General features: G+C 56.7%; 1 protein-coding gene across 1 annotated transcript; it reads left to right on the top strand.

Annotated features, from left to right (window-relative positions):
- Positions 1–2,760: 2,760 nt before the first annotated feature.
- LSS (lanosterol synthase) lies at positions 2,761–12,919 on the top strand. Its single transcript, XM_034065522.1, has 22 exons — positions 2,761–2,834; positions 2,912–3,089; positions 3,172–3,310; positions 3,391–3,499; positions 4,394–4,515; positions 4,735–4,831; positions 5,562–5,697; positions 5,836–5,944; positions 6,300–6,418; positions 7,131–7,228; positions 7,316–7,343; positions 7,912–7,968; positions 8,256–8,327; positions 8,814–8,864; positions 9,012–9,161; positions 9,504–9,600; positions 9,745–9,850; positions 10,358–10,423; positions 10,736–10,816; positions 11,261–11,431; positions 11,847–11,925; positions 12,126–12,919. The coding sequence occupies exons 1-22, from the start codon at positions 2,821–2,823 to the stop codon at positions 12,309–12,311; spliced, it is 2,265 nt and encodes a 754-aa protein (XP_033921413.1). The 5' UTR covers positions 2,761–2,820; the 3' UTR covers positions 12,312–12,919.
- The last annotated feature ends 114 nt before the right edge of the window (positions 12,920–13,033 follow it).

The raw sequence follows: 13,033 nt of genomic DNA, 5'->3' as shown, positions 1-13,033 counted from the left end.
GCTGGGGGAGCTTTAAGGTCCCTTCCCACCCAAACCAGTTTGGAAATCTATGATTTTATGATCTGGGAATTGGGCTGATGCCTGTTGCAGGTACTGGAGGGTGATAATAGGCCCAATCTAGTGCCCTGCCCCAGAGGGACCCACTGAGCCCTGCACAACCTCTGCCAGCCCTCAGCAAATGATGCCTCTGCCTCCACCTGAGGATGAGGAGGGACAGGGCAGGCTCCATTGGATGAACAGTGGGTCTTTTTTGCCCCCCACTGAACAGACTCACAAGGTTAAAATGATGCCTCCCTCTTGGGAACCACAGGCAAAGGCACCTTTACATCCACCTTCATCTCCTAAATCCTGGGCTCTGGCTCATTGCCATTTCCTCCATTGTCCTCCCAGTACCACCATGCGCTAGGGCTGCAGAGGAGCAGCTCTGAGCCTCGCTGCTGGTCCCCCAGCTGCTGTCACCCTGGCACTTGAGTAGTGCTACCCCTGCCACGAATCCTCTGGAGCTGGAAACATAGGAATGCTCTTACCTTGTCTGAAACATGGCCTTGAGCTAAAGTCAGTTCCTGCCTGAATTCAGCTGAAACAACAAGAGACTACTCTGGAGTTCATTAAAAAGAGGTAGGAATATGTTCTCCATCAAACCAGTGCTGAGAGAAGGCATTGCAGCATCAATCCAATGCCTCTAGCACCACAGCCTTGCTGCTAGCACAGGGTGCTGGAGGCTCACACCTTTTGCTGCATTTCCCAAGTTACCTTGACAGGGCCAGAGGAAACCATGGGGGTTTGTTTTATAGATGCTTTAAACCATGGTTTGTAACATCCCTTTGGTCAGATCCCTTTTAACACAAACCATGGCTCTAAAGTACCTTTGCAATGTTGATCCTAGCAGCCTAACAACTCAGTTGTGAGCTGAGCCTCGTGTGCTGGACTGCAATAAAAGGGAGGAGTTGTGGTGCTGGCTTTTAGGAGCTGGGAACATCCCTTTCACCTTCAGCTTCTGATGTTTCCAGCAAGAAGAGAGCCCACAGACAACAGGAGCAGAGCCTTACTCTGTCAGCTGTGGTCTGAAAGCAATGCCTGGGCAACGGGAGCTTGGCAGGTATTAGAAGTTTAATGACTAAACTGGCATTTCTAAGGCAGGCAGGTTTATAGGGACAGAGAAATAAACCCAAGTGATTCATCTTCCATCACTCACTGCCTTTAGACAAGCATTACATAAATTACCTGGAGGTTTTGGCATCCACAAGGATTTGGAGCAGCTTCCATGGAGCTCATCTCAGGGAGATCCATTATCACCATTTTTCCCCTTAAACCAAAAGTACTCAACAGGCTGCTAAGCCCCACTCACAACACCCATGTCAGTGAGCTTCTAGAGTTCCCTTTGTCCGTTTAAACAGTGCTGGGAAGCAACACAGCCCTCCCTAGCGAGGACTGGTGGTATAAGGCACAAGTTGAAGGTGGTATCCTCATGCCATGAGGATAACATGGCATAAGGATAGCATCTCCCTCTTGAAGGGCTCCAGCACCCTTAGGTGTTCTATCGAGCCCAGGGCTGAGCCTATGTGTGACTTAAGCCTAGTTAATAAAATTAATACCAAATTAATTCTAGAATTCCCAAATAAAATTGCTGTATCCTCCCCAAATAACCCCTGAGGTTATGCAGGACATGAGTGCAAACCTATCTGCCAGCAGAACTCGTAGTGTGTGAATACAAGTAGTAATTCACAGGCATGTTTCTGTCCTGGGGTGCTGGTGGGTGCCACATTTGGGATAGCTCTTTTATCCCTGGGCCCCCCATGCTCCCTGAAGCCCCCAGGGATGCACAGGCATGGAGATGGTCACTGCCTCCAAGGCCTTAGATCCGAGGCTGAACTTTGATCACAGGCCATGAACTGGGGCTTTTCCACCTGAGCTTCCCATTGCCTTACTGGTTTAGGCTGGTCTCCCTTCTGCAGCAGGAGGGAAGCCAGGTCACTACCACCTCCTCATGGTCTGCTGTCCCATGCCAGTGCCCGTAGGAGGGTGGCACCCATGGCAGTGGGCACAGTGTGGATGCCTTTCACCCCCCAGGATGTGCTACGTGTCTCCTCCTGTGGTTACAGCACCCATAAAGTGTTAACAGACTGTTCTAGGGGTGTCACCCCTGCTTGCTGCACCCCTCCTCACCGGGTCACATCCAGTCTTTCATCTATCTCTCAATCCCTCTGTCCCTTCGCTTGCATTGATACTGCCCCAACCCAAGCACAGGACCTTGCCCTTGTTGAACCTCATGAGGTTCGCATGGGCCCACTTCTTTCTCCTGTCCAGGTCCCTCTGGATGGCATTCCGTCCCTCTGGATGGCATCCCATCCCTCTGGATAGCATCCCATCCCTCTGCATGGCATCCTGTCCCTCTGAATAGCATCCCGTCCCTCTGGATGTCATCCCGTCCCTCTGGATGTCATCCCGTCCCCCTGGATGACATCCCGTCCCTCTGCCATGTCAGCTGCACCACCACCGGTGCTGCCAGAATCGGGATGCGCACAGGGACGAGCGCAGCCGCGGGGTGGGTACCGGAGCCGGGTGTGCAGCTGCAGGTACCATGCCCAAGGGTACTCGCTGCCTGCGGGGCCGAACCGGACCCGGCGGCCCCCGGATCTCCGTGTCCCGCATCACGGGCCCAGGGCCGCGGCGTGGGGCGGTGCTTAGGGCCGGGGCGGTGCTGCGGGAGCGGCTCCGCGGCCCCGTTGGCTGCGGCCCGTGAGGCGATGTCGGCTCAGGGCGGTGCGGTCGCGGCTCCGCTCCCAGCCCCGACGCGGCGGTGAGGGGCGCACTGAAGCCATGGCTGCGGACGGGTGGGTACCGGTGCGGCGGCGGTGGGCGGCGGGGGGGGGCAGCGCCGGTCCCGGCTCACGGTGCTCTGTGTCCGCAGGGCTCTGCGGCGGAGAGGCGGCCCCAGGCGCTCGGCCCCGGCCACGGCGCTGCCCGACTGGAGGCTGCGGTGCGAGGGCGGCCGGCAGCGCTGGCACTACCAGGGAGAAGGCGACGGGGACGGCGAAGAGCGGAGGGCGCAGACGCTGCTGGAGCAGCACAGCCTCGGGCTGGACACGGTGCGGGGATGGGCAGGGACCGGGGGGCAGAGCACCGGCCCACGGGCATCCCCGGCTCAGGCGCTGTCTGCCCCCCATGCAGGTTGAGGCGCTGACGGCCTCGCCGGTGGCCGGCACGGCCCGGGAGGCTGCCCGCAAGGGGATGCGGTTCTACGCTGCTCTACAGGCTGAGGACGGGCACTGGGCCGGTGACTACGGCGGTCCCCTCTTCCTGCTGCCAGGTGAGCCAAGGAGGGACCCTGTGCTGAGAGGAGCGGATGAACGCGTTCGGGTTGATGCCAGAGCCCGTCTGGTCTTCCAGGTCTGCTCATAACGTGTCACACTGCCAAGATCCAGCTGCCCGAGGGCGTTCGGAAGGAGATGGTGCGGTACCTGCGCTCCGTGCAGCTCCCGGACGGAGGATGGGGCTTGTGAGTAGCAGAGATACTTCAGGGGATGGCACCACTGAGGTCCAGCACTTGGAGCTGCTGTCAAACTTGCCCAGCCTGGGGGCGCAGGGCTCTGCAACAGTGATACCTGCAGGGGCTGGACTTGCTTGTGTAGCACTCCAGGTACCTCTTGTCACAGAGGTGGCAGGAGCACCAAGCCTGGCTGCACCTCCTCTATGGCACTGAATCCCAAAGTATCGTGCATCTCACAGCACCTGGGGCACCCAGCACAAGTGGGAGCTGTTAGAGCAAGTGCAGAGGAGGCCATGGAGATGTTGCAAGGGCTGGAGCAGCTCTGCTCTGGAGCCAGGCTGAGAGAGCTGGGCTGGGGCAGCCTGGACAAGAGAAGGCTCCTGAAGGGGAGACCTGAGAGCAGCCCCAGGGCCTAAAGGGGCTGCAGGAAAGCTGGAGAGGGGCTTGGGACAAGGGATGTAGGGACAGGACAAGGGGAATGGCTTGAACCTGCCAGAACAGGGGAGACTGAGCTGAGCTCTTAGGCAGAAGCTGTTCCCTGTGAGGGTGCTGAGGCGCTGGCACAGGGTGCCCAGAGAAGCTGTGGCTGCCCCATCCCTGGCAGTGCTCAAGGCCAGGTTGGACACAGGGGCTTGGAGCAGCTGCTCCAGTGGAAGGTGTCCCTGCCCATGGCAGGGGTTGGAGCTGGATGAGCTTTAAGGTCCCTTCCCACCCAAACCACTCTGTGTGTAACAGGGTAGTGCAGAGCAGTGTTTCTCCCTGGGTTAGTTGGGTGTCTCCTTTTCCACAGTCACTGCTGGCATTGCACTTCACCCTGACAAAGCCAGCCCTGTGCAGTGCATTGTTCCTGGCTAATACCAATAGCTGGCTAATGGCTGTGCTGTCTGTGTGTGTGTGGGACAGGCACGTGGAAGACAAATCAACAGTGTTTGGGACAACACTCAACTACGTAGCCCTGAGGATCCTGGGGGTCGGACCAGATGACCCTGACGTTGTGCGGGCCCGTGTCAACCTGCACAGCAAAGGTCAGCTGCTTGTGCCAGCACTGCTGGGGAGAGAGAGGTCTGTCTGGACCTGGGGCTCTATGGGACATGGGAGCTTCCAGGTAATGGGGGAACTGCTGCTCTTGCTTGCCCTTGATGAGTTTTTAGTTAACATGGGGAGAAGTGGAGCCTGTGGTGGGGAGGCAAGCAGGGAGCTGGCACGGTTGCATTAACCCTGAGGGCTGGTACCTCTCTTTGCAGGTGGTGCTGTGGGAATCCCTTCCTGGGGGAAGTTCTGGCTGGCTGTCCTGAACGTTTACAGCTGGGAGGGAATGAACACGCTTCTCCCAGAGATGTGGTATGTGCCCCTGCAGTGTGGAGGTAAGGGGGTGTTGTCAGTCCTGCCTCCAGCCTCCACCCACAGCTGTCCCATGGACATGGTGTTTGCTGGGATAACTCCAGATACGGCCTGGAACACCATAGCAACAAGGCCAGCCAGGGGGTGGACAGGATTGAACAATGCCCTGAGGGAGATGCCAGAGCTTTTCCTATGTGATCCCATTATATCTGTGTGCTCCCTGCCTGCCACCAGTAGCTTCTGCTCTTGTGGGCAGCCAGAACTGGGTCCTAGCAGGACAGGACAGCCACATGTAAGGCTGCCAGCTCTAACCCTTCCTGATTACTCAGAGGGCTTCTGGGTGTCAGAGAGGGCAAGTATATGACACTTTCCCTGTGTGAAAGCAGAGGCTGCACAACACCAAGGGCTGCTGGAGCTCTGTCTGCCTTCAGAGTCATGTGGGGAAGAGAAGAGGGCCCTGATCTGACTCTCTGAGCTTGGGACCCTCCCTACCCTTTGTATACTGGGCCAGGAGCAGTGCCTGCTGGCCCTAGAGGCAGGGAGCATCCCTGTTGGAGAGGATCAGAGCAGTGCAGGCAGTGTGGATATTGCTTCTCTCCAGCACCAGCTGGAACAGGGGACAGGGAAAGTCTTGCCCTGCTCCAGGCATCCCCCTCTCAGCACATTGATCCTCAACACTGCCCTTGGCCCTCCTTACTCCTCACAGTAACACCTTCTCTGTCACAAACAGGCTGCTTCCCACATGGTTCCCAGCCCACCCGTCCAAGCTCTGGTGCCACTGCCGCCAGGTTTACCTGCCCATGAGCTACTGTTATGCCAAACGTCTGTCAGCAGAGGAGGATGAGCTCATACGGAGCTTGCGGCAGGTCAGGATCACCCCAGCAGGGTTACCTGTCTCCCTGTCCCAGCTCCCATCCCCACAGTGTCCCTGTGTCCATGCAGGGAGCCAGGTTCCAGCAGGCAGCTGCCTCTGGGTGCTGATGCCCTTTGCTGTCTCCTGGCAGGAGCTGTACGTGCAGGACTACAGCAGCATAGACTGGCCAGCCCAGAGGAACAACGTGGCTGCCTGTGATGTGTACACCCCACACAGCTGGCTGCTGGGGGTCGCCTATGGTGAGTGGGGTGTTGGATGCGGCAGAAGGGCTGAGTTACCAGCTGGGTTTAAACCATGGCACCAAGTGAGCTGGTGGTGGTGGAACTGAAGCTGCTTTGGACCATGAGGGCTCTTTAGGGTTGAGCTGTCTCTGGAGCTGAGGTAGAGACATGGATTGTGTGATCCATGGGCTCCTCCCTCCATGAGAGCAGCAGGGCCTTGCACCCAGGTCCTTGGGTCAGTGTGGGGCAGAGCAGTTCCCATGCTTTCCTTGCCTGGTCACCATGAGAACAGCAGTGCAGCCTGCCACAGAACGTGAGCCTGGCCACTGCATGGGCTGAGTCTTTCATGGCATATCTCCTTCTTCTCCTGTAGCCATCATGAATGTGTACGAAGCCCACCACAGCACTCGCCTGCGGCAGCGAGCTGTCACAGAGCTGTACGACCACATCAAGGCTGATGACAGGTTCACCAAGTGCATCAGCATTGGGCCGGTAGGACACTTGCTGTAAAGATCCTGCCTTTTGCTCTTTAGGGACCAGCTTGTGACGCACCCCAGCCCTTTGCCATTGTGGCATGTAACCATAATCACCAGCTCCCTCTCTGGATGCTGGAAAGGGCCCTTCATCAGGGACTGGAGCAGTAGGACAAGGGGTGATGGGTTTAAACTAAAACAGGGATGTTCAGGTTGGAGATAAGGCAGAAGCTGTTCCCTGTGAGGGTGCTGAGGCGCTGGCACAGGGTGCCCAGAGAAGCTGTGGCTGCCCCATCCCTGGCAGTGTTCAAGGCCAGGTTGGACACAGGGGCTTGGAGCAGCTGCTCCAGTGGAAGGGGTCCCTGCCTGTGGCAGGGGTTGGAGCTGGATGAGCTGTAGGGTCCCTTCCAACCCAAACCAGGCTGGGATTCTATGATCTTGCTCAGGCACAACTCCTGCTGCTCCTATTGCTCAAGAGCTTAACCCTATCAGGACATGGGATAGCTGTGGTGCTGGTGAGGGATGCCTCTCCTTGTGGGCCAGGGAAACAACCTGAGGAGAAGCTTTGGAGAAGTCTTGTGGCACCTCCCTCAGTAACTCAGCCACAGACAGAGCAGTTGGGATCAAGCCTGGGGACACCTCTAGATGGCTTTGTGCTGGGTGGGAGGGATTTAAGTCAGTGTTGCTGGAAGAAGCTGCATCCAGAGCAGTGACAGTGCTGCTCTCAACAGATCTCCAAGACGATCAACATGCTGGTTCGCTGGTTCGTGGATGGGAAGAACTCCCCAGCTTTCCAAGAACATGTTTCCAGGATCCCTGACTATCTCTGGTAAGGGCTGAGTGTGGCTTACCTGGCACAGCTTCCCAGTGCTCTTGCTGTGCCTGTGCTGCAGCATTGTGCTCTCTCCTCCTACAGGCTGGGCCTCGATGGCATGAAGATGCAGGTGAAGTGCTGTAGGAGTTCAGCTGTGACTCAGAGGGAGCCTGTCATGCTGGGAGAGCCCATGGAATAATGGGATAGCTTATTCACCCACTGCCTGAGCTCCTGCCATTTGCCTTTGGTGCCTGGTGGCTTTGTCTCACTGCCACCTCCCCTGGCTGTGCTAGATGTGAACAGTGTCCTGCTAGTTTGCCTCTCTGTGGCTGTGAGCTGAGGGGACAGCTCCAGGCCTCCATCCCCTTCATCCCACAGATCCTGGGAGAAGGGAGGAGAAAGACAGGCTCCTAATACTGCATGAGGACTCAGCTGTGCTTCTCTCCTGGCTGTTGTGTCTCTGTACCACCTCTCCTGTCTCAGCTGCTGTCTCATTTCCTATTCCATTGCTGTTCCTGAGCTGCTGCATCTGTCCCCTCTATGCCAGCACATCAGCCATGATGTTGGGTGACACAAAACTGAGACATGGGGTGGAGGGAGCTAGGGGGGCAATGCAGGAGGGATGTGCTGTCCCACAGACCCCACAGGTCAGGCTGTTGTCAGGACCTGCTCCTCACCATCTGCTTTCTCTCTTCCAGGGCACAAATGGATCCCAGCTCTGGGACACTGCCTTTGCCATCCAAGCCTTCTTGGAGGTAATGGTTTTTGGAGGGTATGATGTGATTGCTGTGGTAAGCCCCAGAGCTGCTCATGCAAACACCTTAGTGATGCCAGCAGCAGTTGTTGGTTCCGTTCTCCTTGTAGAGGTTTTAGTGGAAATTGTAAGTAAGGTATGAAAGCAAATCTACAGAAAGGGCTACATGAAAGGCATTAGTTAATGTCCCCTAGACCAGCAGGTCAGCAAGGTCCCAGTGTGTGTTTGTCTTGAGGGACCCATTTGGTGGCCAGAGCTCCAGTGCTGACTGTGAACCTCTGTTTGCAGGCAGAAGGCCAGAAGATGTCTGAATTCACATCCTGCCTCCAAAATGCCCATGAATTCCTCCGGTTCACCCAGGTGAGCAGAACCTGTTGGTGTCTCTCATGCTGCGCACACTTGGCTGCTGCTCAGAGCCCTGCTGGATGGGTCTGTTGCCTTCTCAAGAGCTCCTCTGAAGGGGTGGACTAGCAAAGTCCTAGGACAGCCTCCTGCTTTCACTCCCTGGTGCTGGGAGAGGGCCTTGGCCCATGTTTGGGTTGGCTGCGTGGGCTAAGGCAGGCTGGAAAACTGAGTTTGGGCTTATTTGTCCTTTGTCCTGTCTGGTGCTCACACATTTAAGGCACCCTTCTAGGAACCCTAGACTGTGTAAGCCTCAGCTCCTACTGCCAGACCCGTAGCTCATGGTGGGGGTCACCATCACCTGCAGCTTGCTGCAGACGCAGTCAGAGGTCCTGCTCATAGTGCCACCAGTGGGAGCACTGAAAGCACATGAGTCCGTGACAGGAAAGCACCCAAAAAGGGACTTCAGTAACACTTCTCCCACTTGCTCCTTGTCTTCTGCAGATCCCAGAGAACCCACCTGACTACCAGAAATACTATCGCCATATGAACAAGGTATGATATCTGCAACTGGCCTCTGAAGGGCACACAAACAGGGCAGGGATTTGGGCAGAGGGGATGGGAATGAGGGCAGCACCTCCTCCCTTACAAGAGCAGAACAGGTCAGAGGCAGGTGCTGCAGCCCTCCTGTCCCCTTTCCAGGGTGGCTTCCCCTTCAGCACCCGAGACTGCGGCTGGATCGTGGCAGACTGCACAGCAGAGGGGCTGAAGTCAGTAATGCTTCTGCAGGAGAAGTGCCCCTTCATAGCCAAGCCTGTCCCCCCCGAGCGCCTCTTTGATGCTGTGAATGTGGTAAGTGCTGCTAAATTAGGGCCAAGGGGAATGTGGGCAGTAACTAAACCAAGTTAAAATCAAGGCCTGATGAGTTGTTAGATCTGGTATTACTTAGCCTGTACAAGGCCTGTGGCCTGGTGGGGCAGCACCATTATTTACTGTGACGCAGAGCTACATATGCAACATAATGTTATGTGATGGTCCAGATTGTCAGTGTCAGATGTCAGTGTAGTATGGGACCCGAGTTGTCTGCCCACCCCATGGACCTGTGGGTCTGACTTTGTACCTGGTTTGGGGCAGACTGGGGTGGTGGCACTGCTATGAGCCAGTCCCAACCCTTCTCTCTTCTTGTCTGGGCAGCTGCTGAGCATGAGGAACTCGGATGGAGGCTTTGCCACGTATGAAACCAAGCGAGGAGGCCACTTACTGGAGCTGCTGAACCCCTCAGAGGTGTTTGGTAAGGGCAGCTGTGTGGGGCTGGTCATCCTGTGCACTGCAAATGGACCCAGTGGGCTGGCCTTGCTGTGCCCAGTGCGTGCCTGGCTTTGCCCCAGGACCCTCTGTGGGATAGTGTGGGGTAACTGATACCCTTCACCTTCAGGTGACATCATGATTGACTACACCTATGTGGAGTGTACATCCGCTGTCATGCAGGCACTGAAACACTTCCATGATGAGTTCCCTGAGCACAGAGCTCCAGAGATTAGGTGAGGCACTGCAGATGAGAGCTGGGTAGGGGAGAAGACAGGCTGCAGTGTCCCGTGCTGCCTGCTATGGCCTCTGTTGGCACAGCCCCTGCTGAGCCCCGTCAGGAGTCCTGCCTGGATCTCTGCACTGGCACAGAGCAGCCCCTGGGGTGGCCACTGGTATCTGCACAGCTGGGATGCTGGTGACTTCTCCAAGTCAGCCACCCACAAGCAGGCTCTTAAGCCTGTTTGGGATCAGGCTGGGCAAAGTTGGTAGAGATCTGCCTCCTTCTTGACTTAGCACTTGCCTTGCCCTTGCACAGCCTTGTAGGCTGTGTCCCCTGCTTGCTTGCTGCATGAAGCACCCAGCTGGTGCTTGATTTGACTCTTAGATCCTGAACAGTGTAACTGCCTGTCTGCATGCTCTTGCCTCTTGAGCCTTATAACAATGGGCCCCATCAAAGCCTTAGAGGAACTGATGGATGCTCCTGATGAAGCGACTGAAATGGGTGTCTTTTTCCTGACCAGAGACACTCTGCAGAAGGGCCTGGACTTCTGTCGCAAGAAGCAGCGAGCTGATGGGTCATGGGAAGGGTAAGCAGTGTTCCCTGCCTGCCCCAGTGTGAGAGGGACCAAGAGGACAAGCATTCCTGGCTGGCAGGATCGGTGGGAAGGGCAGATGGGGCCGAGTAGGTTCCTTGTGCACTGCACAAGATGCAGACAACCCCTGAGGATGAGGGTGGCTCCAGCTTCTCTGGTCCCAGATGAGGACTGATGAGTGAGCTGGTGGGACTGGGCATGGCTGGGGAAGGCACAGGCAGCTCTATGCCTGGCTGTGCCTGTGCTGTGAACACCTCAACCTCAAGCCTTGCACCCCTGACAGTGCCTCTCTCCCTTTCCTTCTAGGAGCTGGGGGGTTTGTTTCACCTACGGCACCTGGTTTGGGCTGGAGGCATTTGCCAGTATGCAGCACACGTACCATGATGGGTGAGAAGTCTCCTTCCCCTGCCTCTGCCTACCTCCAGGGCTGGGGCAGGACACTGTGGTGAGGCTGGGTGGATGCCCTGGCTGTGCATAGGCTCTCCTGCTCCTCCCAAGTCCTGTGCCTGTGATACCAGGCATTGGAACAGGCTGCCCAGGGCAGGGCTGCAGGCACCGGCCCCGCAAGTGTTCACACAGCGTGGAGACGAGGCCTCAGTGCCATGGGGCAGTGGTGGCCTTGGCAGGGATGGGAATGGTTGGGCTGGATGAGCTTAAAGGGCTTTTCCAACCTGGTTGATTCCATGATTCTGTGCTGTGTCCAGGGCACTCACTGGGCTTAACTCCTGTGGCAGCCGCAGCCATGGGCAGAGCACAGCTCCTGTCTGCAGCTGGGACATGGGTGTGCAAACACTGTGTCCCCAGCTCTGATGTTCTGCCCCCTCCCCACAGGGCTGCATGCCGAGAGGTGACCCAGGCCTGCCAGTTCCTCCTCTCCAAGCAGATGGCAGATGGTGGCTGGGGAGAGGACTTTGAGTCATGTGAGCAGCGCACCTATGTGCAGAGCACTGAGTCTCAGATCCACAACACGTGCTGGGCCCTGCTGGGGCTCATGGCTGTCAGGTAGGAGCAGCCCTCATGGGTCACCAGTGGGCAATGCAGGCTCAGGGAGGTGCAGCTGCCTGGATGGTGTGGGCAGTGCCACCAACCACGTTTGTGATCTTGTGGTCGCATCAAGGGACTGCTCTGCACAGTGCTCCACTGGGGCTCATAATGCTGGGCATGGGAGAGACAGTGCAAAGCAAAGGTGGACATCTCAGCCACAGGCCTCCAGCCTGGGCAGATGGTGCTGTATTCATGACACCTGGTGTGCTATGGTTGTGAGGAGCTGACCCAAAGAACTCAGCATGCCTGGGACAGGCTCAGGGCAGCCTGGAGGTGGTTTTGTTCCCCAGGTACATGGATGGTTAAGTTCTCCAAATACAAGGGTTTGCAGATGGTTTGATAAGAGTGTTCACATCTCCCTCATGCTTTGCAGGTACCCTGACATTGACGTGCTGGAAAGGGGCATCAAACTCCTGATTGACAAGCAGCTGCCCAGTGGGGACTGGCCTCAGGTACATCTTCCTTCTGGTGTTTCCAAGGGCTTCCCAGGTGTCCTGGGCATTGTGCAGCCATAGCAAATGATGTGCTTTCCCTTACCTGGAAGGGAGGCCCTGTGTGGCTTTTAGTGGGGGACTTCAGGAAGGCAATGAGCTCAGTGCCACCTCTTGGACACACTGTGGTCCCCTGTGACCCCTTGATCTCTGTCTCTTAGGAGAATATCGCTGGTGTATTCAACAAGTCGTGTGCCATCAGTTACACATCATACTGCAATGTCTTCCCCATCTGGACACTGGGCCGTTTCTGCCGCCTGCATCCCAACAGCCCTCTTGCTGGGAAGCTGCGCTCTGGATACGTGGATGGGACAGGGGAGACCGTGCCAGAGGCTTTGTCTGCCTGAGCCTGGGCCATAGCACATGCCGTGGCCTCTGGCTTGTCCCAGATACCAGCTGCTGCATGGGGCCATGGGGGTGTTTGCTGCATAGGGTGTCTTGGTGCTGATCTTCACCATGCGGGCTGCTGCTCAGCCATGGAGGAGTGCTGCTGAGCCTTCTTCTGTTGGACCTCCTTCAAAAATACACTTTTACAGGGTTTTCCCAGGTACATCCTCACTCACGGGACAGCGAGTGAAGTGCCTTTTCCAGACCAGTCTGGTGATCTGAGAACAGAAAGGTGCCAAGCTGTGTGTACATATCTAGACACTCTCATGCCCGTGAGAGAGATGCCCATAGCATCCCCTTTGCCCAGGGCAGGGCGTTGGAACTGGATGATCTTAAGCTCGTTTCCAGCCAAAACCATTCCATGATTCTAAGTTGGGTAGAACAAGGGTGCCTTTGTCTTCCCCTCGTGCTGTCCAGGTTGGCTCTGTGCAGCAAGAGGACTGGTGACCTCCCCTGTGCCCAGCATTGTGGTGGGTGTGCTGCACAATCCCTCTGTGCTGTGGGTGCCAGCAACTGCCTTTGACGTGCTCTCTGCTCTGCAGCCTGTGCTGGGAGGGGAAGGGCACCTATCCTATCCTATCCTCCCCCAGATGGATGGAAAAGAGGAGTGCTTCCCTCAGTTTTCTCACTGGTGGAACCTGGCTTCCCAGTGCCTCACTGGTGAAGTCACCACCATCATTCC

Source organism: Melopsittacus undulatus, chromosome 8, assembly GCF_012275295.1.
Source record: "Melopsittacus undulatus isolate bMelUnd1 chromosome 8, bMelUnd1.mat.Z, whole genome shotgun sequence".
NCBI lineage: Eukaryota > Metazoa > Chordata > Aves > Psittaciformes > Psittaculidae > Melopsittacus > Melopsittacus undulatus.
This window is presented reverse-complemented; position numbering and strand designations above follow the sequence as displayed.

Coding starts and splice junctions, on each gene's coding strand:
- LSS (XM_034065522.1), top strand. Junction 4,832..5,561: donor ACGCTTCTCCCAGAGATGTG/GTATGTGCCCCT, acceptor TGTCACAAACAG/GCTGCTTCCCACATGGTTCC. Junction 10,817..11,260: donor CAGCACACGTACCATGATGG/GTGAGAAGTCTC, acceptor CCCTCCCCACAG/GGCTGCATGCCGAGAGGTGA.